This window comes from Sminthopsis crassicaudata, chromosome 3, assembly GCF_048593235.1.
Source record: "Sminthopsis crassicaudata isolate SCR6 chromosome 3, ASM4859323v1, whole genome shotgun sequence".
NCBI lineage: Eukaryota > Metazoa > Chordata > Mammalia > Dasyuromorphia > Dasyuridae > Sminthopsis > Sminthopsis crassicaudata.
In genome coordinates this window covers 53,628,967-53,656,796 of record NC_133619.1, presented here as the reverse complement: position 1 = coordinate 53,656,796, position 27,830 = coordinate 53,628,967, and the positions used below count along the sequence as shown (strand labels likewise).

At 37.1% G+C, this 27,830-nt stretch overlaps 1 protein-coding gene across 5 annotated transcripts in view; it reads right to left on the bottom strand.

The window, feature by feature from the left end:
- Positions 1-387: 387 nt before the first annotated feature.
- Positions 388-27,830, bottom strand: part of SLC19A3 (solute carrier family 19 member 3) — a 56,573-nt gene continuing 29,130 nt past the window's right edge. For 4 of the 5 annotated variants that reach the window (XM_074298495.1, XM_074298498.1, XM_074298496.1 and 1 more), the window contains 6 exons: positions 24,032-24,316; positions 17,399-17,556; positions 14,854-15,688; positions 9,402-9,594; positions 5,535-5,676; positions 388-1,805 (listed from right to left, as the gene is read on the bottom strand). In XM_074298495.1, the coding sequence (XP_074154596.1) occupies positions 1,638-1,805; positions 5,535-5,676; positions 9,402-9,594; positions 14,854-15,688; positions 17,399-17,545 (1,485 nt within the window). In that variant the 5' untranslated portion in view covers positions 17,546-17,556; positions 24,032-24,316 and the 3' untranslated portion in view covers positions 388-1,637. Of the gene's footprint in view, positions 1,806-5,534; positions 5,677-9,401; positions 9,595-14,853; positions 15,689-17,398; positions 17,557-22,482; positions 22,607-24,031; positions 24,317-27,830 lie in introns of those variants that run through there. The other variant, XM_074298499.1, reaches the window with a different exon arrangement.

Here is a 27,830-nt window from a genome sequence, read left to right as displayed (position 1 = left end):
CCTGTAATGGACCAACCCATAACTGAAAAAAATTCCAACAATGTATCCAGCAATTGGTAATCCAGCTTTTGTAAGAAGACTTCCATCTTGGGGAATCCCATTGCATCCTGAAGTAGCCCTTTTCACTTTTCTCTTGGGCCCAATGACTGTTCTCATTCCTGATATAAATCAAGCTGAGATAGAACAAATTATTCACCTGGGGCTATCTCCTCTGGACCTGTGGAAGACTGGCTGAGCCAGAGCAAATCTTTGTGTAGAGATTTTTAAGCAGTTGGGACCAGCTTTCAAATAGGAGGGGAAAGACAGGGAAGTGAGTGGTGACCAGGGAAGGGTGTTTTGGTCTGAGAAGTTAAAAGAATGAAATAATATATAATTGAGCAACTGTTATGATTTGTCAGTTTCCCTTTTAATATAATTCCAGAAATCAATGAACTTTCAAAACCTGATTTTGACCTAAAATTTTTAAAAAAAATTAAAAAAATTTAAGTTCTGAACTGTCTCCCTCTCTCTTCTCCTTCATCTCCCCCCCTCCCACCACATTGCACTAGACGCCACCATTTAATGCAGACTTATAATGTATATAAAATCATACTACGTATATATATATTTTTTTAATCAGTTCTTTCTCTGGAGGTAGATAGCTTTTGACTTTATAAATTCTTAATTAAAAAATAGTAAATTTTTGTATTTGCAAACTGCCTAATCATTGGGTTCATTTTTGGAGTGAGCAGCAGGGATAATTAGACCTTAAAGTTACCATTGGGGTCTATCTTTTCAGTTACACACTGTTTTAGAAATTTCCCATTTAATTTGTCATGCTGGCTTTTCAGGAACAAGCACTAATGATCAGCAAAAATTACTCACAGATGGTTAGATAGAACTTTCTCACAATAAAAAAAAAAACACATTTATTTAGCACCAACAGACATTTGACAATGAAGTTCAATTAATAAATAATAGACAATATTCTTAAAGACCCACTGGAGAAGATTTCTGGAAATCTCCCTCTCTTGAAGGAGAGCAGAATAAAGAAATTTCAGAAATCTTTTCCAGTAGGTCCTTTCTTTTTAGAAAATAATAACAATGTCAAATGAAAGAGAATGCAACTGAGGCTTAGAGGTCACTCTGGATGCTGAGGTCAGGGCCAGGACTAGCATTCTGAGGAGTTTCTGAAATCTTCCCAGTGCTTTAGTTTCTTGACAATATAGTTTGATAGATAAGCAGACATCTGTGGGGAGGAAATTCTGGCTGGTCCATTTAGAAATTTATGAACAGAGAGAATGCTCACATCATCTTCTTAGGTTGTCAAAAAGCTTCAGGTGTCCTGACCCCATGACTTGTGAGTGCTGCACTGGGGATTTGGACATCTCTGTTCTTCACTGTGTCCATGTAGAAAGGCTGGATTAATCAGTGACTGAATCTCTTAGGAGCACCCAATTTGACCTGAGGTCAAATAAAGACCTGGTCCAGTGGGACGGAGACTGATGGTTGTTTAGAAAACCCCCACTGGTATCTAGTCAGTTCATATCTTTTGATTCATGGCGATCAACCAGTTTTCAAAAATTTTCAGTCAAAATAATTTTTTTGTAAAAAAAAAAAAAAAAAAAAAAAAAAAAAAAAAACCAATGTGGGCAGAGCTAAAGCTGTGTTGATTCGATACATTCCTCTGGTGTTGCTTCATTTGAGTTTGGATTGGCTAAAGTATCTATTTTCTTTTTTTTGCATTTGGTTAAATAGAGTACATATATGCTTCTCACTATGAAAATTCCAGCGATGACTAAGAAGTAGCTTCCATAAATTAGGAACTGGAAAAACAAACAGATGTAGTCATTCACACACATACATAATACCAGTGCTGTATCCTGTTGAAACATAATGACGCTTTTGGTTTGGTTAGATGAACAAGGTCACATACGAGATTTTTTCAAAGCACGGTTAGAATAACATATTTAGTTACTCAATAAGCACCTGTTAAATGCTTACTATAAGCCACTGTGTTTATCCCTTAGAAGGGATTAAAAAAAAATGGCAAAAACAGGGTTCCTAACCTCAAGGAAATCAAATTCTTTTAGTGAGATAGTATGTAAATTACAATGTACATAGAAGATACAGATAGCACAAATGGAAAGTCATCTCAGAGGAAAAGAATTAGCAGCAAGAGGAATTGGTGAAAATTACCTAGAGAATTTAGGATTTGAGCTGAGTCTTGAAGGAAGCCAAGAGCCATGACATAGAATTGAGGTGGGAGGGGCTTCCAAGTATTAATGACAGTGAAAAAAGCCCAGAGTTGGGAGATGGAGTTTTATGCGTGAGGAATACCAGATTTAGCTAGAGCATAGAATATGTGGATGGTAAATAAAAGGTAATAAAAATAGAAAAGTAGGAAAGAAACAGATTGTTAAGGACTTTAAATGCCAAAGAGAACCTCGTCTCCAAAGTCTATAGGATTTGTTTCTTAACTCGTTGCTCTGTGAGTACATTGTTAGCTAAAAGACAAGGTGAAATAACAAAGTATAAGTCATCACTACACTGGGGAAAAAAATTCATGGAGTAAGTTTTTTCAATGGAAGGATATTATATTCCTGAATATAAAGTTCCTATCTATAACATTCATTGGATTTAATAGAAAGTTAAAGAGGTAAAGAACCTTGGAAATTATCTATTCCAAATACCTATTTTTGGAGTTGAGGGATCAAAAGCCACAGAGAATTTAAATAATTTGTCCAGAGACAAAGAGGAGGAAGCAGAGGGGTATTTGAACCTAAATGGTCTGACTCCAGATCCAAAGCTCACTTTCCCCCTCCTTTGAAATTCAAATCAAAATATGTGGGAAAAAAGTTTGGTTTTTTTTTTCCTTTTGACCAAGTACATCCTCCCTGTCCTCCCCACTCCCACATCACTGATTTTTTAATATTAATTGCACAGGATAGGAAGGACTGACTGAAATCTTGCCCAGTTGAATGATTACCCTCACTTGAAGGTAAGACCACTTGAAGTAATAAAAATGAACTATGTTGCTCCTAATACTTCTAGTTGTGGGAGAGATCTAGGTTTGGTCTCTTACCATGTCTGGGCTAAGTGCCCAGAGAAAAATGGAGTTTTGGGCATAGGAGAAATATTATGACACACTTATCAGGTTGGGTTTGATTATGGGAAAAAATTAACTTCCCAATGAAGATACTATAATGTATAATATATACTCCTGTGAATATTTGAATGTATAAATTAACAAGTTTGCTATTCAATACCTTGTCAGTCTAATAATTTTCTTAAACCTAAGAATGAGCTAGAACCAATTTAAAGCAGCTCAAGAGAGTCAGTGGTTAAATTTCCAGTAAGAACATTAATATCTTGGAGATCTACAACTGCTACAAATAATAGCATGATTTATTGTTTTGTAGATTGTTTAGACTTATTGATGGAAAAAATGTTAATAGTGCAGATTAAACTTAAAAGGCTGTGCATTTTTTCCCCCAGAGAACTCACTGTTAAACATTTACCAGCACATCACTTTTTAAATCCCATTTAAAAAGATCAATATTTGTGATTAATAGTTTAGGACAAGATTTCAGTGACTTCAAGGTCACTTGGTTCAATCAAATTCCTAATTTTGTATTTGAGGAAACAGGACCAGACAGGTAAAGGTATTAGCTAAGATCATATAAAGAATAAAAAACAGAGCTGGTTTCCACTAAAAAAAAGTGGAGTATCCAATCTATAATTGAATTATACTTTATTTATTTAAAAAAAGAAGTGCATTCTGTTATTCTATGCATTGAGTACATTATATCTTCCTATAGATAGCCTCTCTTAGGAATTATTTTCTCATTTTCATGCATTTTGCTTTTATCTGGTGTAGCATAAAAACAAATATCCATCATTGGATGACTAATCTAATAGACTCTGCAACTCAAGGCTCATTTGGCATTGTTACTAAAGACTGAGTAGAATGGTTTGATGCCAAGTGGGACTAGGGATGTCACAGAGAGCACCCGTCTACATTACCCTCAGAGGACTATCCAAATGGGAGCAGCTGTTGTTCTCATGTCAAAGAAACACTTTGCCACAATTTATCATCTCTATTTTTTTTTTGTCACCTCATCTTTGTTTTCATTCTTTAATTTGGAATTCTCACTTTATTTTGAGAGAAAAGCTAAAAGCAGAGTACTGAGAGTGAAATTTCTGAGCTGGGAATAGTGGTAAGACTGATGGGATAACAGAATAAGATGCCTGCCAAATGCCAGTGCATCTCCCATTCAGTCAATAAGCACTGCTAGGCACTAAGTATTGGAGTTAGAGGAAAAAGCAAAAGCAAAAGCAGTCCCTGCCTCCAAGGAACTTGCATTCAAATGGAAGAGACAAATATATAAATAGCTGTATTAAAGAGACATACTAGATAAATGAAAAATAACTCTACAGAAAAAGGCACAAGCAAGAGAACCAGGAAAGACCAAATTGTTTAAAAAAAAAAAAACACCCATCAACCTCACAATCAAAAATAAAAAAAAAAAAGGCAGAAATGTTTCCTATCACAATACATTAAAAATCACATTCAATAAGGAGTCATGGAAAAAGGATAAAAAATATATAGAAGTATAAGGTTTTCTAAAAAGATACAATTTCTGTAAGGAGCTAATGAGTTCAAGAACTCTACTAAATTACCTCTTGCTTTTCTCTCTTTAAAACACACACACACACACACACACACACACACACACACACACACACACACACACACACTTTTATGAAAATTCTTGTTTTATTCCATAAATTAAAAATAAAATAAGTTTAAAGAAAATTTAATAGGATAAGGGACTTTATACTTTACTCCCATCTTTCTATGATGATTTTGATTTCTAAAGCTAGAAATGTGTGCTTTTTATGGATTTTCTTATGAAATGTAAGAGTTGTAACTAGACATTTTTATTTTCTTTTTTCCCTTAAGGCAATTGGGGTTAAGTGACTTGCCCAGGGTCATACAGCTAAAAAGTATTAAGTTGGGGGCAGCTAGGTGGCGCAGTGGATAGAGCACCATCCTTAAATTTAGGAGGACCGGAGTTCAAATCTTAACACTTCCTGGCTGTGTGACCCTGGGCAAGTCACTTAACCCAAATTGCCTCAGGGGAAAAAAAAAAGTTATCAAGTGCCTGAGGTCCTCCTAACTTCAGGGCTGGTGCTCTATCCACTGCATTACCTAGTTGCCCCCTTTTTATTCCCTTTTAATAACTGAAGGTGAAATATGTGTGGCTATAGTGGGGGAAAATTACCCTGAGAAAGCCTGGAAGTTTGCATTTCTTGTGACCTGGCTGGTGATGAGAGAATGAGACCAGAGCTGGAGGATGGAGCTATCACAGGGAAGAAGCTTTCTCTGGGACTTAAAAGTTCTCTGAGGCCTGCAAAAGGGCTTTAATATTTTAATTCACTTGACTCTCTCCACAGCTAGGAGGCAGGATTCCATCTCCAGCGTTCCCAACTCCAAGTCCAACACTCTATCTGCCATTGGTATCCAGGAGAATTTGTTCAAGGAAACTTACCTGAATGCTGATGGGCAGACTCAGACCTCTGGAATCAACTATAATGAATGTCATTATGGTCTGAATTACCAAGGCCAGGAAGGTATTAACTCCAAAAACTAAAGCATAGCGCTCCATGTTGAGGTTCACTGCAATCTGAAATCTAACATGATATAAATGGTCAGTAAATATCATTAATATCAAAATACCATTATCAATATATTATTAAAACACAAAAAGGGTAAGAGCAGAAGATGAACAGATTTCATTGTTGACTTTATACATATGGCCCTTGGGAGAGATAAATCATTGGCCTAATGGGGATGTCTATTCTAATTTTAGTCATTTTTTTCCAGAAACAATGAAAAGTGAAGTGAAGGAAAACTTAAGAGTGGGAGGTGAAAAGAGGGGAAAAATTAGATCAGCTGTTAAAGCCTTATTCCTTATCTTTGGTACAATATGGTGGCACATGCCTGAAATCCCAGCTCCTGGGGAAGCTGATTCTAATAGATCTCCTGAGCTTGGAAGTTCTGAACTATAGTAGTGCTAAAGCTGTTCACTCTGTCTGTGATCAAGAGTGAACCCCTGGGAATGGGGGTTTATTAAATTGCATAAAGAAGGACAAACCAACCCATATCAGAAGCGGGGCATGTCAAAGTTCCCATTCTGTTCAGTAATGAATTTGGGCTATGAGTAGCCACTGTGCTTCAAAACTGAGCAAGAAAGGGAGAACCAGCTCCCCAAAGTAAATAAATAAATGAAAGGAGTCCTGATATTCAAAACTAAGAACTAATAGCACAGGACATATTGTGGATATTTTTCTGTTCAAAGCCCCTCTGGGACACAAGTCATTTAATTTCTCTGTACTTTACAACTTGTTTACTAAGTTATAGATTATATATTGTTCAGAGGGATCCTCCTGAAAACAAAGATCATTCATATATTCAAAATCTCTTGAAATCTATTCCTATCCTTTTGTTACTTACCTATTGGGAAATAGCTCTTGGTGTTGCATATCCATGTTAATTCCCCATGTATTTGGATATTAGTCTTTTATTGATAATACTTAATATAAGCATTTTTCCCATTCTAATACTTATTCTATTGATTTTTAAGTCCTACAATGTTAGTAGATTGTAAGCTCCTTGGAAAAAAAAAGTCATATTTTCTTTGCTTTTTACTTAGTTCTATTAATGTTTGTTGACTGAAGTAACTGTAATCTCAAATTAACAAAAACAACAACAAAAATCAAACCATACATGAAGTATGCAATTGAACCAGAGTACGTAATCCCAATGGAAAAATCACAAAATTCAGGACAAAAAATGAAGTCTCACTCACAGATGTCTTATCAAACAATACCTCTAAAGAAACTATGATTTGTTATCATGGGTAGCTTTCGGGGTGGAACCACTTTCAATGATGTAGATTGTAAGTAGGTAGGAATTTAAGTGATTTGTTCAGTCATGCATTAAGTGCCAGAGGTAAGATTTGAACTCAAATCTTTTGAATTCCACATCCTTCTATCTATTGAATCAGATATGTTCACTATACTTACATTTTCTAGTTTTTAAAATCTCAATTAACAATTATTAGAATGGCTTTTTAGAGGCTGGGGCTCAAACAAACAAGTTACTCTCTTGGCTTGCATATTGTCCCTTGTGGGTCTAGGTTCATATTGTATAAATGTTTAGACATTTAAACTTTGTCAGATTTAGACAAGATCTATAAAGGCAGTGGTTTATGAATACTTAAATCAGTAGGCAGGCATTAAAGTGACCAGCTTTTTTTTCTTTTTTTTTTAAATAAATAAAATCCCTTACTATACCTTCCCTTGAAGGATCGTTAATTTGGCTTCCTCCTATGTGTGTGTGTTAGGAATATAATGGGAGAAATGCCATAACCTTGACCAGAACTTCTATACTCACATACAGGCTCTGTGCTGTAGTTAATTCTAAATATGGAACAAACACTTGGATAATTTTCAATACTCTAAGTTGCATGGGTAAGGAAACCTTGAATTTACAAACTAAAGTCATGTTTGAACTTTTGTGTAAGATTAATTATTGGAAAATCACTGATAAAAGTCTGATATCCAAGATAGATGGGGAAGTTGCTTGAATTTATAAGATCAAGATGTTGTTCATTCATTTCCAACTCCTTGTGACCTTATTTGGGATTTTCTTGGCAAGGAAACTGGAATGGTTTGTCATTTCTTTCTCTAACTCATTTTTACAGATGAGTAACTGAGGTAAATAGGGATTAAGTGGCTTGGCCAGGATCACACACTTAGCAAGTGCCTCAGACTAGATTTGAACTCAGGCTTGACTTCAGGCTCTATCCATTGTGCTACCAACTTGCCCCATGAGACCAAGAGCCATTCCCCAATCAATAAGTAGTCAATTAAAAAATCTTATAAAAAAGTGCTCCTAATCATTAACACTATGAGAAATTGAAAGCAACCCTTTCAGTTTCCCTTCACACCTGTCCAGTTGGGTGACATATTTATATCCTATTGGTCAAGCAATGAATCAGTTCAACCATTTTCAAAATCATATGGAAACTAGATGACCTTTGAGAATGTGTGTGATTCTAATTTGTGACCTTACAATCTATGGTTTCCCTCCTATATAATGTTTGGGGAATGAGCTCATATTCTGAATCAGTGCTTAAGCTTTTTCCACTAACAAGTGGAAAAACTTCTTTTTGCTTGAGAAATTTTTATGTGATCCCAGGTATATAGGAATATAACACAGGTGTACAAATCAAACATTTACTTATAATAAATCATAATTCTGTGATCCCCACGTTCAGTTACAAGACCCAAAATGGGGTATGACACACAGCTTAAGAAACAGGGCTCTAAATGGATGTGTTTTGTAGAATTTAGACTGCCAGAAAAGTCCACAGCACTAAAGCTTTAGTTAAGAAGTACCTGAATTATTTAGATCCCTACCATATTGCCATGGTAAGCATTTAATAAATTTCCATTCATAATTTATTTCACTCAAAGAATGGAATAATGTCAGAAGCAAGCACTGATATACTCTCTTTTTTGCAGAAGCTTAAATGAGGGTTCTGTCATCCACATAGCTTTGGAACAGACCTTGCAGTTCTGGAGAAAGTGAATAAGGGCTGATGTTACTTTATTTCCCAGAGAAGATCATGGGAAGGTAATTGGATTATAGGTTCTAAGCTAGAAGGTGTGTATCCTACTCCCTCCAACATTATGCAAATCAATGAGTGGTAGAGCCGGGATGCTATTCATTCTCAGCTTATCATTTTATCTCCACTAAGTTACCAAATAGGAAGTTGTGAGCAATGAATGCTTCATCCCTTCAGGTGTTTTTTCCTCCCATCATGGAGTATTTATATCTATAGCTCTTTTAATGATTTCCTGATAGCATATTTTGACTTTTTTTTAATGAATCAGGACATATCTGTGGGATTTTGATCTTTCCATAATCTCTGTATCTCTACAGGGCATCTTCATTTCACTTTCCTGGGAACATTTCTAAAACTAGTTTCACAGAGAGGTATTTATGCTAGGATTGCCCAATAAGAGATAAAGACAAAAAGAAACCTTAACAGTGAGCCCACAGTGGAATCACATCCTCTTATAATTTGCAAAACAAAACAAAATCAAATCAAAACCTGATAACATCCTTACCAAACCTATGTTTAGCACGAATGACCTTTTGCTAGTTTCATCATCCCCAGCAAAATTTAGAAAAAGTAGGAGGTAAATTGTTACCTTGCTTCTGACAAGAAAACAAAGAAGCATTCAATACTCAGTGGCTAAAATGATGCAGCTATCCAAAGATGAGAAGGGTGTTTTTCAAAATTACAAATTAAACAATATTGAGAGAAATACACAGCAATACTTACACTGCGATGGTTATGAGAAGCATGTAACTTGATTTGAAAATCAGAAAGCTAGCATAACACACCCAGATGTTGCTGGTGAAATGCATGAGGAATAGTGATCCAGCATCTATGGCCGAAAAGATTCCTAAAGCCAACTCTCCTAAAAGATTCCAGTTGATTTTCACATATCCCACTCCAAAGGCTGCCACTGCACCTGTAAAAAAAGAGAATATTATTTGTGTAGGAAGCATCTATTTAGAAAAAAAAAAAAAATTAGAAATCATGTGTAAAGAGGTAATATTTAAAACCAATTAATATGATTCTGAATTCTGCACTTTCTAATGGCCTAGAATACTAACAATGAGGAGGATTAGGAAAGGCTTCCTGGAAGAGCTAACAGCTAAGCTATGCTTGTAAAGTCTAGGCAGTAGTCCTCAAAACTTTTTAAATAGGGGGCCAGTTCACTGTCCCACAGACTGTTGGAAGGCTGGACTATAGTAAAAACAGAACCTCACACTCTGCCTCTGTCCCTCAGCCCATTTGCCATAACCCGGTGGGCTGAATAAACATCCTCAACGGGCAGCAGTTTGAGAAGCCCTGGTAGAGGTTCTATGAGATGAAGGTGAAGAGGGATTACATTCTAGATATGGAAAGTCTACAGATGCCTTTTTTATTAAAAGAAAATTTGTTTTGTTTGTCTCTTCTCCTCTTGGATTTTAACTTTCCCAATAATGTACTTTGGTCAGATATGTAAGAGACCAAAAATAGCCTTACTGGTCAAATTGACCCAAGTTCAGATAATGTTAGCAATTCTTTTATATATAAAATCAAACAAACAAAAAGAAAAAAAAATCTTGGTATGACTTGGAACTCTAAAGCATGGTCAGCTTTATACTCTAAAGACCATATTAGGTGCTGGATGAGTTCTAGGACAGGAGAGAAAAAAAGAAGGCAATCTTGGGAGGTGGGGCTTTGAATGGTTGAGTTCCATCTTGTGCTGTTTGCAGTCTTTCTGATCTCACACCAAGTACAGAGCAGGATATTCTCCATCTTCGCTTTTGCTATTACTCTTTCTGCCCTATGTATTCCACAGATTGTGGGAAAATTATGATTTATTTTTCACACACACACAAAAAAAAATCTCACACAACCTTGCTTACTTTTACAAGTGTTACCAATGAAATATTTACCAAACTTTTCATAATCCTGGAGCAGTTTGCTTTTTTGAATATTAATACTCTTGACACTACTTACTGTATAATTTATCAAATGTAGCATAAAACAATACCAATAAATTCATGGTATGAAATTAGGAATGTAGAACCAGACTGTTATAAAGGGAAAATCCCTTTGAGACTTTGGTTTGACAAAAATATACCACTTTGCTAAAAATTCCTATATATTTTTCTTATCAGTAATGAAATGTTCCTTTTGAAGTTTTGTTCCAGGGGATATTGAGGTTGCTCACATGAGGAAAATGAGAACTAAAAACTCAGGTCATCTACTCTCCCAGTAACATGTTTGTTCTACTTTTTATTATTACATTCAGTCCTTTTCTTCTTCCAGGGAGAATTTCTCATATTTTTCTTTTTTAGAGAAAATTAAGAACTTAATTTTCCCATATTTTCAGCAAAGACTGGATGTCTACAGTGTGCTGGTAAATGTTTAATAACCAGCTCTGAAAAAAATGTAACACATTTTCAAATTTTAATTTGTACTAATATTTTCTCCATCACTTTCTTAAGTCCAGACATTGATGAAACAATAAATCAAGCCCTGATTTGTAGCATGTGCTGATTTCTGAGATGCAAACATTCATGCTGAAAATTTAATAATCAGATCTGCCAAGCTAGAACTAGCTGGATCTAAAATGCCCTTTTGTTATACCTAAGCTTCAAAGTGTTTCCTCCCTCCCCTCTCCATAGGTTCCTTACAAGTGCAACATCTCTGTACTTTCTCCCTTTCATTTTCAATAACCACAGTTACTGACATATGACACCATTTCCAGCACAGTGGGTATTATTAGGGTGTTAGATAAAACTATTTATTAGTCTTCTGCTTGGTCCCTTGTAATGTGTTCCAATTTTTATGTGATCTTAAGGACTGCCAATCAATCAAAAACATTTATTAAGTACTTACTATGTGCCGGTCATGATGCCAGGTGCTCAGGATAGACAAAAGAAGAAAGTTCCTGACCTGAATAAGCTTACATTCCACTGGGAAAAAAAGTATATGCACACACAGAAACATATTGCACAGTTTGCTTAGGAAATTGAAAATAGAATTCTTTTCTATACAAAGAAATGAAAACATTTAGAAACTGGGAACCTTTAGAGACAGGTTTTTGTGATTATGTGAAAATCTGACCCTGTTTAAACACAGGTTAATGTCTAGGGGGGAAAATGGATATATGGCTTCTGTCCAGAAACAGGTACAGAAAATCAAAAGGAAAGGAAATGGGGCTCAAGTGAAGCAACCAGAAAGAACAGTTCTCCACTTCTAAGGCTCAAATCAGACTCTCCAAGAAGAAAAAGAATGAATTTGACAGTGGATTTCCTGAAAATTTCAATAAGGACATGGGTGTGGAACCATGTGACTTCCTAGAAAAATATCTTCAAAGTCTCCTTTGATTTTCAATTAGGAAAACAAATGTCTCTATTGTCGAGTTAACTTCCAAAGTCAGATCAGTCAACTAGTATTTATTAAGTACTTCCCATGTGCCAGGTCTGACATCTAGGGAACCAAAGAAAAAAGAAAAAACAACCCAAAAAACCCAAACCCCCAAACAACAACCAATCCCTACCCTCATGTGTAGCTCACAGAAATAATGAGGGAGACAAACAATTATGTTCAAACAAGATAAATACATGAAAAATTACTGGTAACTTAGAAAGCAAGGTACTAAGAAAATTGGGAAAGATCTCTTGCAGAAGGCTGGAATTTTAGCTTGAAGCCTATGAAGATTAAGAGGCAAGTTGAGGAGGGAGAATTCTAGGCCTTTTAAAAAGGAGTAAGAAAAGAGAAAGAAGAGAGGGACATTGTAGATAGTCTTTTCTAGTAGTTTGGCTACAGAGGGCAGAAGAGATACAAAACAATAGTCTGCTGAGATGGAGAGATCAAGAGAAGAAATTTTCAGGATAGGGGAGCTGTGGGTATGTTTGTAGGGAGCAGTAAATGAGCCAGAAGAGAGAGAGAGATTGAAACAAGTGATAGGGGAAGGATAGAGGGCTTAACTTGCTGAAGGAAACAGGATGGAGTGGGAATCCTTGAACAGGTAAAGATGATCACCTTGATAAGGTTAAGGCCACTCCATTATATGAAACAGGAGTGAAGGAGAGGAAAGAGCAGAAGGCACCTGAGAACGGAGACAAAAGAGGGGAGAAGATGCAGTTCCCCGTGAGGGACCTCAATTTTTTTTCCCATAAAAGACAAGGTCTTCAGCTCACAGAGAGGGAGGATGGGACAAGGAAGTCAAAAGTCTGGAATGACAACTATGGAAAGCAGATTAATGAGTTGATGAGAGGTATTATAGGATTGTTACACAACTTCAAATGGGCCCTTACTGCTAGTAACATAAATTTGTGAGGGACTCAGAATGGTCACACATATTTTCTTCACCTTCTTTCAGAAGCTTGTGTGGAGGCACAAAGGTGACAAATTGTGGGAAGGATGAGGTTTCGCTAAGTATAATTGGCAATATAAGAGTACTAATGAATGTATATGTATATGAATATACATATGGAAGTAGGCAGTTCTTCATCAGGAAAACCTGCATCAGCAATGTGGCTTTAGTACATAAAAATAAGCTAAGTGATGGGAAAATCAAGATGGAGGAGTAGAAATGGGAGTGAACAGTCAGGGAGTGTTTATGTAGATGCCTACAAACAAAAGCAAATTCAACCCAAAGCAAAAGGTCTTGGAATCAGAAAGATTTGAATTCAAACCTAGTCTCATATGTTTACTAGCTGTGTGATTCTGGGCAAGCCACTTAAACCTCTGCCTGCTTCAGTTTCCTCATCTAGGAAATGGGAATAATGCTAGTATCTCTTTTGCAGGGTTATTGTGAGGGTCAAATGAGGTAATATTTTTAAAGTACTTAGCACAGTGCCTATAATATAGTTATATAAATGCTTACTCCTTTCTGCTTTCCTACGTTACTAAAGGGACTTAAGCTTAGGAAGAAATATTACTTGTTGAGGGTCTTGTCGGTTTTCTTTACAAAAATTGGTTGGATCTCCAAGGTTCCTAAAATCCCTGAGATTTTCTGATTTGATTTTGGTCAAAGAAAGCTCTTCCAAATCCATATCCTTTTCTCTTCCTCCTCAGTTAAGTGCTAAAAAGGGCATATTTTTGGAAATATGTCTGAGCACTTTGAGATCACAAAAGAGGAAGTGTCATATAAATCAAATCCTTAATGACTCAGTAAGAATTTGGAAGCAGAGTCAATTCCTTGAGTATTTTAGTTCCTTTAAAAGTCCACTGAAAAATAACTCTATCCCTTGGGAATTATGCTCCATTCTGAATCCAAGTCTTTTAAACAGTACTCTTTGTTGAGGGGTCTTTTTTTCCCCCTTCAAGATCTTGTTGATAAGAAAAACAGCAAACAAAACCAAAAACTTGAAACTAGAAACCAGAAAATTTGAGTTTAATTCATGATTTTGCCACTTAGCCATATGACTATGGGAAAGCCCCGTTACCTCACTGAGCTTCAATATTTTCATCTACAAAGGGGGGATAATCCTTAACACTATCTCCCAGAATTGATGGTATACAGAAAACATTGTAAACATTGAAGCTCTATTATGAATGTGAGCTTATGTATTTGTATTCATCTATCTATCTATCTATCTAGGCTTAAACCTCTGATTTCATTGGTATAGAGAACTTCTGATAAGGATATTCTCTAATATTCTGCTGACAATTGCTCTTATTGTTTATTTATGTAGTTATGAAGTCCAGTGGGTAGAGTGCAGTCTGCTGCAATTTCCTGAATATAAAATGGGAATAATATTAACAATTTCCTTCTTTCTCTTTTTCCCTCCCTTCTTTCTTCTATCCTTTTCCTGCCTCTTTCCTCCTTCTCTTCCTTCCTACCTCCTTTTCTCCCTTTCTTCTTTGGTTGACTCAGTATCTTGAAACAGTCAATATAGTATAAATAATAGTACCTTGTATATAGGAGCCATTTCATTTTTGTCTTTATGTAGCTGTTTATAGCTAATGTTTATATCATTCCTCCTAGGTACTAGGCACTGTGTCAGCCTTTACAAATGTTATCTCATTTGATCCTCACAACAACTCTAAGAGGTAGCTGCTATTATTATCCCCATTTTTACAGTTCAGGAAACTGAGGCAGATTGAACATTCTATCCACTGGATTACCTAAATTATTTTATATCTCCAATGATTGGCATTGTTACTGTTTGTTAATTGACTGTAAGTATAAAAAAAAGAAGCTTCAGCTTTGTCTACCTACCTCCAAATGTTGCAACAGCTTCCACAGCTCCATTGTATACACTGGAGTTTTGAGATGGTGCCTTGTAGTCCCATAGAAGCTGGATATAGTTTAATACTTGGTTAAAGCCGGCTGTGGAAGAAGCCCACCAAATGGACCAGAAAAGAAGATGTTTACTTGAGTAGCACTCCTTCAAGTCTTGGCAGCACTGTAGAAATACTCTCAGCACCAGGGCTCTTTGTTGATGGTCAGTTGACTGGCTTTGTTGCTGTCTTCCTGATTGGACTGATGATTCTGAAGTGGTGCTGTTTTCTTGCCTGCATGATGTGCTTCCATTATCAGGCATCTCTACTACTGTGACATTTTTGTCTAGTGACCCTTGAGGAATTCCTCCTTCCAACTTTTTATGGAAGAACATGCTTTTCTGGGGCATTGGCAGGAAAAATGAGAAAACAAGTGCCAATGACACAGAAGCCATGGTTATAACATTGAGGTAAAAGTAAGATGTGTGTGTCAGGGAGACTAAGAGCTGTCCCAGCACTGAAGCGACAGTGTAAGCAACTAGCGTGACACTTCTACAGTAACCTGTTACTTTCTGGTAGTGTTCCACACTGACCACACTGTAAATGTAGGAGTAATAGGCTACCTCCGTGGCCGTGACCAACCCATAGAAAAATTCCACAATTTGCATGGCTAATAATCCTTGGGCAAATAAAAGCAACAGCCAGGTGATCACAAAGCTAATTCCTTGTAAGATGATCATGGGCTTATACCGAAGATAATCAGTCAGCACAAACACAGGGAACAGCAGCACCAAATAAGAGTAAGTCCAAACTGGAAGCATATGATTGGAAACCTGTGGGGTTCAGAAGAAATGCATGACAATGAAGCAACTCAAATTTTCTCAAGCACATGGAAGACAGTGAACTAATAATTAGCTGATATTTTTGATCAATCTACACAAAAATATAGACAGACATAGATGTAGCTATGATACACATGATAGACGTAGACATGGATGTAGACATAAATATAGACACAAAGACACAAACACATAGATATAGACACAGACATAGACACAGACATAGGCATAGACACAAATACAGACAGACATAAACACAGACACAGACACACACAGACATACAGGTACAGATATAGATACAGACATAGACATATACAAACACAAATACATAAATGTACACACATCTTTGTATTTTTTCCAGGAAAACCCCAAAATGATATCCCTAAGAGTTAGTTACAAGTGAAATGACTGAACAACAAATATTTTTAACACATAAAACTGAATGACAGCACCATGTTAAACATTTTACAAATATTGTCTTGAGATTAGGAAAGACTTTTTCCTGGTTTGCTGGTCCCTATAGTTTTCATCTTCCTGTTACGTGTCCTAAGAGTCTCTTAAGAGTTAATAAAGCAGAGACATCCTCTGAGCACCTGAATTACCCAGTAACAAATAGTAACTCTCTAATGGCTAATATACCAGAAGGAAGACCTGAATTCAAATTTGGCCCCAGAAACCTATTAGCTATATGATTCTAGAAAAATCACTTAGCTCCATTTGCCTCAGTTTTCCTATCTATCAACTGGGGATAATAATAGCACCTGCCACTCAAGGTTGTTGTGAAGATCAAATTACATTTGTAAAGCATTTAACACAATGCCCAGAAAATAGCAGGCACTTTAGAAATATTCGCTATTGTCATTATCATTATGTTATTATTTTAGGACCCATTTCAAGGCTTAAGCTAAAGCTGAAATCCTAACACTCCAGAATTGGCACCCTGGCTCCATTTGTGCAACTCTGTACAAACCATATTTTCTGTGTTTCCATTTCCTCACCTGTAAAACAGGGAAAGGAGGGTTGTACTAGATAAAGTTATCTCTAAGCTATCTTCCAATTCTAGATCCCCCATCCTAAGAAAATAAGCATGGTATTTCTTTTTTGGAATTTTCTGCAATCTAAAAACAAAGCAGAAGTTAGAATTTAAACTTCTCTTTGTTTCCTTCTAAAAATGTTAAGGTCTAAAGGGAAAGAAATGCTTCTCTTTATCTTTTCCTGTTTATAAAACAGTAGAGAAACTGACATATTGTTTCTACATGATAGAAAATGATTAACAAAGTTATATTCCTTTTTTCCTTTCTTGGGAAAAAGTCTTTCCAGTGTTTGTTATCCAGGTTAGATGAGTACTCTCAAGTGGAAGGTGACTTTTTTTTTTTTTTTTTTTGAGTGAAAAGTAATAGAATCCAAGGGAAGCCAGTACATTATCCTTGTAAACTTTTTGGAAGACTGTGGAAGAAAATGGCCATGTTGGAGTTCTTTGGACAATGGTTCTTTTGGAAGGAGTTGAGGAGCTAAGATACTAAACTTTACCCTCAATAAATACCCTTCCAACTTATTTGTTAATCTTACTCCAAGTTGAGTTAAATTGCCATGACTCCTGATTGCAACTGGAGAGCAAGTGAAACTTAGTCCATATGCAACTCCTGCTGCCCCCAATATTACAAACATGCTCTTGATTCTGAATTAACTTGTCATTTGACTTACCTCATTGAGGGTTAGATTTTTATCCGGTCCAGTTAAATAAGGTACCAAAAATGGTTCTGATGGTCTCATTGTGGAGAAAAATCCATTCAAACAGAGGATGGTGGTGGGGAAAATCCAGGACTGACTCATTCTTTTATAGCAATCCATGGCTGGTTAGGCTGTAACAAAGCAAAGACCATGAACAGAAAATGATGCTTGAAGTTTCTCCCATAAGGATAAAGCTAAATTACATTTTGCAAAAATTGGGGATTACTAGTCCAAGCCGAGATCTTCCTTTTACCTCAATAATGGAATCAACTCAAGACCAAAGAATAGTAATTGAAAAAAGCGGCTATTCTTCCTCACTCCTTGGAAACAGATTTCTGAGGAGTGATGACTACCAGAGTAGCCTTTATTCCCTTATAGATAAAATCATAAAACTCTAGGGATCCTGCAAAAGGAGGTGTCATCCAGACCATCTAATCCAATTTCCTCATTCTTAAAGTTAAGAAGCAGACAGGAGTTAAAGTGATAGGACACCAAGGTCACACAGGGAGTAAGTATAGATCTTTTGTGCAAGGCTCCGTGCATACTGCCTCTAGTGCAGAAAACCCAAGTAGAAGAAAGATACTAAGCTAATGCTCAAACAGAGCAGCAACTGGAGCCTTACTCCTGGAGTAAGCTTTCTCTCTGACCCCTTAATTTTCTCCCGGGTCATCTTTCCTGCTCTAACTACTCTTTCCTCTTTTCCCCATCCTGGCCCCTTGGTGAGTTTAATTCATTTCAATATTGTCCTCAAGTCCCTTCTCCCCCTTATCCACATTATTAATTTTGCCTGCCAAGCCTTAGACTTCAGATTACTGCCATCATCTACTGTCTTTGTTCCCACACGTGAATCTGGAAAAATCATGAAACTATGTTGACATTTGTGTGGTCCAGAAATGGTGAGGGGTCACTATTTAATAAAAAAGCTGGAGAGATCTCTAGAGAAAATCAAAGTTTATTTTACATTCAGGTGAAAAGGGCGTGCCACTCTTCCACCAGACAATGAAGAGAGGAAGGGCCTCCTGTGGGCAGGACAGCACCTTTAATCCCTAAAGCAAAACACCCCCTCCCAGCACTGACCATCATCCTCATTGGCTGCGAGTCTTACATTCTAACCTCAGATCTACCCTTGAAATTGAACTTGACCAATAAGTACATAGTTGCCCATATTTGGCTGAAATAGGGAGATGATATCAGGAGAGGGGAATGCAATTATGCCCTTGACTAGAGGTTCAGAGTCCTTCAGGCCTACTCAAACTCTGAAGTAGATGAAGCCTTACTCGATTTTCACGACTGTCTTGAAAGATCTCACCTCATCTCGTTCACATTCCACTAGGAATGGATCATTACATAATCTGAACTGGGCCCTCACCAATGCAAAGCAACCTTCTATACCTCCTTAATTAACTATCTCACTCACCATAGTTTCTCTTTCAAACTTTTTCATCTCTCCTTAAATCTCCCTTGGGTCTTCTCCCTATCCTCTGAGCTGGAGTCCAGTCTTTTATTTTACTAAAAATAAACATTTTTTTGAGAGCTCCCTTTTCTCTGCTCCTCTTCATCTCATATCTAATCTAAAGATTTTATGTCACTATTTCCTCCTTTACTGTTGTCTAACATAAAAAGGTGGTCCTTCCCATTTCCAAGGCTAACTCTTCTATGTGAAGTGGATTGCTCCCTCTATTATTTACATTTTCTTTTATGTTCAATTTCTCTTTGTCTGCTCAGTGCTTCCCAGCCACCTATAAATTTGCCCATTTCTGTCCCAACTGAAAAAAAAACTTTTCATTTCATCCATTTTTGCAAACTTTTTAAAAAATCCTTTTAAAAAACTTTTTCCTCTCCTGTTTTTGTGGCTAAATACCTTCAAGATAACAGCCTACAACAGATGCTCCCCTTCATTTCCCTTAACTCTTTGTTTTTTCTCTCACTCTGTAGCCTGGCTTCTGACCTCATCATTCATCAGAAATTGCTCTCTTCAAAGTTACTACTGTTTCCTAATTGCCAAACCCAATGACCTTTTCTCAGTTCTTATCTTTCTTGAGCTCTCTGCAGCCTTTGGCACTCTATGGGATCACCTTTTCCATGTTCTCTTCTCTCCAGGCTTCTGGAGCACTGTACCATACTTTAATTTAGGTTTTTGTGATGCTGCTATTTTCTAGTTCCCCTCCTACTCTCTGACCAGTATCCTTACTTAGGTCTTTGTCCAGGTCACCCCAGCTAAGCACAGAACTCTGCACAAGACTGTCTTCAGGACTCTTCTCTCTCTATTATTTAGCTTAGTGATCTTAGCATGTACCCCCTTCTTTCCTCTGATATTGTCTAGTTGCTCCATCTGCCATAAATCTTTCTCACTTCAGTCTATTCCCCACTTAGCAGTCAAAATAATTTTCCTAAAGCACAGGCCACTCCCTCTATTCAATCGCTTGTTGGGGCATTTGTTACCACTAATCATCTTACTGTCAAATTGAAGTTTCTATCAATTAGCGACAGATTGATCAAGGAAAATCAGAGTACGGTCTTAAAAACTGTTCTAGTTTTTTTTTTTAATAATTTCTTGCTAAGTTTTAAACTTGTTTTCCAAAGGTACATCTAGAATAGACAAACTGATGAATTATATAAGAAAAACCATCTATCTCTTCTCTCTAGAGCGCTAAAGGTTATGGATATGGAATGTGATTGTCATATGGTCTTATATCCTGTCATTTGTCACTTTGTGGGATTCTTTTTTAGAAATAGAGAATAGAATGGGATAAAGCAAGGAAGAAGGGAAATAAATGTTTGTGCTTTGCACAAATTACCTTATTTAACCCTTAGAATAACCTGGGGGGTAAGTGCTGTTATTATCTTTATCTCTATAGGTGAAGAAACTGAAGCAAACAGATTCAGAGATTAGCCCTTAGCGAGGGATCACAAAACTAATAAATGTTTGAAGCTAGCTTTGAAGTCTTCCTGACTCCAAAAACAGTGGGGTTGTACAACACTGAGGTGGGGGTCAAGAAAATTCATCTTCTACCACTACACACCTGTCAGATTGGCTAGAATCACAGGGAAAGATAATGTGCAATGTTGGAGGGGATGTGGCAAAACAGGGACACTGATACATTGTTGGTGGAATTGTGAATACATCCAGCCATTCTGGAGAGCAATTTGGAACTATGCTCAAAAAGTTATCAAACTGTGCATACCCTTTGACCCAGCAATGTTACTACTGGGCTAATATCCCAAAGAAATCTTAAAGAAGGGAAAGGGACCTGTATGTGCAAGAATGTTTGTGGCAGCCCTTTTTATCATAGTAAGAAACTGGAAACTGAGTGGATGCCCATCAGTTGGAGAATGGCTGAATAAATTGTGGTATATGAATGTTATGGAATTATTATTGTTCTGTAAGAAATGACCAGCAGGAGGAATACAGAGAGGCCTGGAGAGACTTACATGAACTGATGCTGAGTGAGATGAGCAGGACCAGGAGATCATTAAATACTTCAACAACAATACTGTATGATGATCAGTTCTGATGGATGTGGCCATTTTCAACAATGAGATGAACCAAATCAGTTCCAATAGACCAGTAATGAACTGAACCAGCTACACCCAGGGAAAGAACTCTAGGAGATGACTATGAACCACTACATAGAATTCCCAATCCCTCTATTTTTGTCTGCCTGCATTTTATTTCCTTCAGAGGCTAATTGTACACTATTTCAAAGTCCGATTCTTCTTGTTCAGCAAAACAACTGTTTGGTCATGTATACATATATTGTATTTAATTTATACTTTAACATATTTAACATGTATTGGTCAACCTGCCATCTGAGGGAGGGGTGGAGGGAAAGAGGGGAAAAATTAGAACAAAAGGTTTGGCAATTGTCAATACTGTAAAATTACCCATGTGTATATTGGGTAAATAAAAACTATAATTAAAAAAAAAAGAAAAGAAAATTCATCTTCTTAAATTCAAGTCTGGCCTCAGATACTTACTAGCTGTGACCTTAGGCAAGTCATTTAACCCTGTTTCCCTCAGTTTCATAATCTGCAAAATGAGTTGAAGAAGGAAATGGAGAACTGTATCTTTGCAAGAAAACCCCCTTAAAATGACTGAATAACTCTCTCCTGGTCCCTTATTTTACTCACACTCTGCCTAGTGGCAAATTTTTTTTAGAAATAAAAGATAACAAAAAAAACTTTTCTCTTCAAAGTGTCTTTGGAGAAATCCTAAGAAGCTAGAAAAAATGCCACCTTCAGCTGTCCAGATAGAATTCAAGGGAGAAAAGTAGTAGACAGGGAAATCAAGTTTTAATTTCAAATCTATCTTATTTCAAATTGTGAGGCAGATCTCCACTTTTAGTCTGGTTTCACTCCTCCAGAGTGGAAGACTGAGCCAAGTGGCTAAAGTAGAAAGTCCTGCCCCAAGGGGAGAAGTGGTGGGGCAGTAAAAGTGATAAACTGGTACTAGACTACTCACCAGCTGAGTATTCCATACTTCTCTGCCAAGTTAATCTGTGAAATCGATTTGCCCAATTTAGATGGAGTAGTCACCTCTTTCTTTGTGAAGAATAGTATTTTTACTTAGTTAGTCAATGCCCCGCCTATTTCTTCCCGTTAAATGAATGACTATCTCTATGAATCATGAAAAGCCAGTTAAGAACAATGAATGTGAACTTGAAAAACATGAAAGACTAAAATGTAATCCTGTTTCCTAGGTCTTAGCTGAGACTAAGGTGAATGTAGTAAAGAACTTTCTCACTAGGGTGAATACCTTCATTTATAGCCTTTTCTCTAAGCTTATGTCACTTTGACAGTGTTTTCCATTGAGCTCCAGGGATTTAGTTAAGAAACAGGAGCACCAGTTAAAAGACAGTTCCTCTTGTCCAAGCACTGGCCTCCCAAATAGCTCCTTCCGGCCTGAACCATTCAAGACTCTGAAAGGACTTTCTTTTGAAACCAAACAATGAGAATCTAAAAATTTCCCTTAATGATTAACAAGTGACTTTCATTACACTCTCCCCATTTTAGTGATTCTAATTCCCAGTTTACTGACAGTAATGACCCGTTAGTACCTTAGATAGTCAGGATCAGCAAAAGTCCTTGGTCCTTATTCTTGGTGGAAATGAGAGGAAATGGACGCAGGAAGCCCCTCTCCTACTTTCTCCCTCTCCCCAGTCAAGAAGTCACTCCCGCAGGTCTTACTCCACCCTCTTTTTATTCACTGTATACACCCACCCAGCACAGAATAGTTGGGTAAGGCCTTTCTCCAAGTATATGTTAATAGAGTATTGTTCAATTGGCAATTAGCCTCAAGTGCTTGGCTATTCAAGTGCATCTGCTCAGAGATTCATTCAGCCCTTGACAACTTCTCCCTCTTCTTCCCTCCAAGTCCGAGGAGTTAAGCTAGGATAAGTAGATCAGACACTATTAGCAAAGAGATGATAGTTGAATCATCTTGAATAAATGAACAGTGACTGATTATCTCAAATGAGACAAAACTGTAAATTACTTAGAATAGGACCTGGTATTTAGTAGGTATATGTTCAGGGGCAGCTAAGAAATCTACCCCTTCCTAGGTGTTCTTTGGAAAGCCTGCTTCCATAGGCAACAAACTTGACTTCAGCTAAATCTTTTCTATTCCTTCGGATCTTCTGGCTTTCACTGAGACCTAGCTCCCACTTGATTACTTTCACTGAGACCTGGCTCTCTCTAGGTTACCTTTTCTCTCTTTTTTCTCTTTTCCTTTAAGTTTTTCTCCGACCTTTTCTCTCCCTAGCACTGACTATTTTCACCCATTCTCTCACTGGTTAGGAGAGTTGGACAGTCCTTTGCTCCCAGTAGCAACTTCCAGATTCTCTCTGATTACTTGATGCTTCCTCATTGCTTATATAGCTGCACACATCTTCATTAAAATAATAATAATAAACCTCTTCATTGTTTTTCAGTCATGTCTAACTTTTGCCGCCTCCATTTGGGGTTTTCTTGGCAAAGAGACTGGAAAGGGAGCATCATTGCTTTCTCCAAATCATTTTACAGATGAGGAAGCTGAGGCAGGCAGGGTGAAGTATCTTGCCCAGAGTCACCTTATCGAGTGTCTGAGGACAGATTTGAACTTAGAAAAAGAGTCCCTAACTCCAGGAGTCCACTCTATCCACTGCACCACCTAGCTGCCCCTGAGCATATACCTACTAAATACCAGGTCCTATTCTAAGTAATTTACAGTTTTGTCTCATTTAAGATAATCAGTCACTGTTCATTTATTCAAGATGATTCAATTATCACCTCTTTGCTAATAGTGTCTGATCTATTTATCCTAACTTAACTCCTCTGACCTCCAATCCTGTCATCTCCAATTACCTATTAGACACCTACAACTGAATGATACTATAAACATCTTAAACTCACTATGCCCAAAAGTAAATTCATTCTTTACCCCTAACTAACAAGGGCTCCACCATCCTCCCAGTCCCCCAGGTTCTGATTTAGATATTTTCCTGGACACCTTCTCATTCCTTCTCCCCCACACAATCTGTTATCAACAAATCAATAATATCTTTGTAATATTTTTTCACAAATGTCTTTTCTTTCTCTGACATTATCCCTACCCTAATCTCTTCATACCTGGATTATTGAGATATGTAACGTGCTGTTGTCTCCAGAAGCTGCCGATGGATCGCTCTCTGGGAAGAGATCTGCTGTGTCAACTCAAATCTCTCGGACAGATTCTTCTTCCTGTAGAGAACCGTTGTCTCCAGACAGTTGCCGTTAACTCTTGTCCAAAGAAGTGACTTCCTTTCCTGCAGAGAGCCCCGTCAAGCCAGATGTAGCGGAGAGGCTTCTCCTTTCTCTGGAGTGCTGTCCTCTCTTATCCTCCCAGAAAATGGGCTTGGGGTAATGCAAGGGCTTCTGGGAAGAAGTACTCCAACCAATGAGATTGCTCCTCTTAGAATTCCTAAGGTGTAAACTCCCTTTAAAGGCCCAAACCAAAGGTCTGAGCCAGAGAACTGTCAAGTCAACCTGAGTTCTCACCTTATAATTATCCAGACAACCTGAGTTCTCACCTAGTAATCCTAACAGAGATAGTCTTCTGGTTGGGCTGTCTGCCACAAGTCTCTCCCCAGTCTAAAATATCCTCCAATCAGCAGTCAAAATGATTTTCCTAAAGCACATGACTGATCACCCAACTCGATAAACTCCAGTAGTTTTCTATTATTTCCTGGATCAAATATAAAACCATGTTTGACATTCAAAGCATTTTATATATAACTTTTTGTTCCATCTACTCACCTACCCCCATCCCATTACCTTTCCATTCTTCTTACCTATTACATGCCACTTTTCCAAGCTCCTGTGATCTGTGATCCAGCAACAATTGTCTCCTTGCTCTTCCTTAGATATGATACTCCACCTTCCAATTCTCGACATTTTTACTGTCTGTCTTCCATTCCTGGAACATTTTCTCTTCATGTTCCTCTCTCTAATTTCTATGGCTTCCTTCAAGTCCCATATGAAATCCCACTTCTTACCAGAAGCCTTTTTGGATCCTTTTTAATTCATTTGACTTTCCTCTGTCATCTTCCCCTAGTGTTTCCTTTCTATAGCTTATTTGCACACAGTTAACTGCAAATTGTCTTCTCTATTATGAATTGTGAGTTCTTGGAATAAGCTCGCCAAGAGAAAATTTTACCTTGCTTTGAATCCCCAGTGCTTACTTAGCACAGTGTCTGCCATATAGAGTGCCCTTGGTAAACATTTATTGACTGACAATATTCTCTTTCTCTATTTGTTTTTCTGAACTGTTGGAAACATCATCTCTTGGATATTAGCTTGGATATCAAGCACCAAGTCTTGTCTGAGTTGCATTACTAAATGACTTAGCAGAGAGGAGATTGCAATGACAATTGAATTTGGGATGATAAATCTCTTGGGTCATATCTATCTTACCAGGATATAATGAGAAGTCACAGGATAAAAAATTGTGATCAGCCCTGTGATGGAACTGACTTCCATAAACATGAGTTAAAAGATTCAGTGTGAAAATCTCAAAAACTAAGAGCTGTCTTTTGAGGAAAAAAAGGAAGTAAGCATTTGTGTAGTACCTACTGTGTGCTAGGAACCATGTTAAGTGCTTTTATAAACATCATCTCAGTCATCTTCACAAAAATCCCAGGAGGTAAATATTATCATCATCTTATAGATGAGGAAACTGAGGCAGACTGAAATTAAGTGACTTGTCCAGGGTCATACAGCTAGTATTTGAGGCTGGATTTGAACTCAAGTCTTTCTAGCCCAAACACCTTATCCATTGTGCTGCCTCTATATATCATTTGGGCATCTAAACCCAGAGTTCTTTCTCAGTTAAATATCATTCCATGGGAACCAGAGTAGAGAAATGAATTAAAGGTGCCCAAAATAATTTTTTTTACACAAACAATGCACTGTTTCAAAATAATTATCCATCTTGAAAGAGATTCTTAATTCTCATGGACATAATTCATTAAGTCCTATAGTATAGTGCAAAATCCTAGTTCAAGCATTATTAGTTGTAATCATTATTACTTAGTTCAAGCAGTATTTATTCAAGTATTATTTGTATAAATTATGAACTCCAACAAAAACTTTGTATATCACTACCTATGTTTGTAATTTTCATATTTGTTACCTATAGAAGCCCAAAACAACTTTGCCTTAAAGGGTGTATTTTGGGTGGCATAGTGCAGTAAAATAATTCTGTAAACTGGGTAAATGGGTAAAATAATTACCCGTACAAACCCAGTGCAAGAAGATGGGAAGGTTAAATAGACATCTCTTTTGCATCCCATTATTGCTTGGTAGAGAAATAAAGAGAAATATGGCAGTATTGCTCTCCCAGTCTGTGAAAATGTTACAATTGTTCATTCATTACTTTGTTCATCAAGTAATTATTGAGTGCCCATTCTATGCACGGCACTATGGTCAAGAGCCATAAAGGTACAAAGAGAAATAAAACACCTCAACCTTTAATGAATGGCAACTAATGAGATGAATATCAGCAATGTGGAAAATGACTATTAAGACAGTCATCAGTTTAGAACTGAAAGTCTTGTTTTCCATTATATAGTTCAGCCCACTCATTTTACAGGTGTGAAATAGATTTATTCAAGGTCACACATGTAGTAAATCCCAGCAATGCTGGGATTTAAATCCACTGCTTCTTGAGCCAAATCCTCTATTTTATCATAGTTAATTTACTTAATTAGAAGTTTTTGCAAACAATAAAAGGATTTTTTTTTTTTAAGTCTTAAAATACAGACTTTTCACTAATTGACTGATTGCCCTCAAAATCTGTCTGAACTCATGAGGTTTATTGCAAATGAAAACCCAAGCAAAAATAAATGATACCTAGAAGCTAGCCAAGAGTGACTCAGCAGTGAAAAGACTTTATGTTTGAAATATTTCAATGCAGTTTTCCAAGCAAAACATTTCTTACCCTGAATTTACCCTGCCCAGTCCTCTGTAAATCACTAGCAAATTTGGATTCCGTACCCAGATCATTTCAGTCTTTTTTTTTTGTAATTAGAAAAAAAAAATTCTTTTTATTAGTTTTTGAATCAGTTCATATGATTTTTATTGCTAACTGGCCTCCACAAGCAGAAGCTTAATTTCTCAGCTTCATGTGCACGTGAATAGAGGGAAGAGATAAAAATAGGGATGAAGGGAAGGGAAAAAATGGAAGAAAGGAATGAAAGAAAGAAAAAAGAGAAGGGAAAGAGGAAGAAATAAAACACAGAAAAGAAGGAATGGAGGGAGGAAAGAAAAAAGAGAAGGGAAAGAGGAAGAAGAAAGGAAGGAAAAAAGAAGAAAGGAAGGAAGTATGGAATAGAGGGAAGGAGGAAAGAAAGAAGGAAATAAGAAGGGAAGGGACAGAGGGAAAAGGGAGGAAAAAGGAATCAAAAAAGAAAGGGGAAGAAAGAAACAAGGAAAAAAGAAGGAAGGAAGGAAGAGAAGAAAGGAAGAAGGAAGGAAAAAAATATTAAGTGATGAGGTAATAGGGAACCTCAAAATGATGAGGTAACATGAACCAAATTATGAGGTAAATAACTAATAATGAGATATATACCTCAATAGGATTAAGTGAGGTCTAGTGGCAGGATTCGGGGTACAGGGAGTCTCCCCTGAAACCCCCTTAGGGTTCGGCACAAGGATACAAAGTTAAATCAGGTGTAGTGGCTGCGAGAGTCCCCTGTAAATGAATTTACAGGCCCGAAAACCTAGATGGGTAAAAAGATGTTTATTGCTGGGTTTGAAAGCAAGGTTAAGGTCTGGTTAGTAAAAGGCATTAGATAGAGGAAGATAAACGCCGAAAGCGGCGGGGACAGAGAATCTCTGATGCCAGCATCTTGGCTGGCATCTTTCAAATCTCTGACCAAAGATGGTTCTA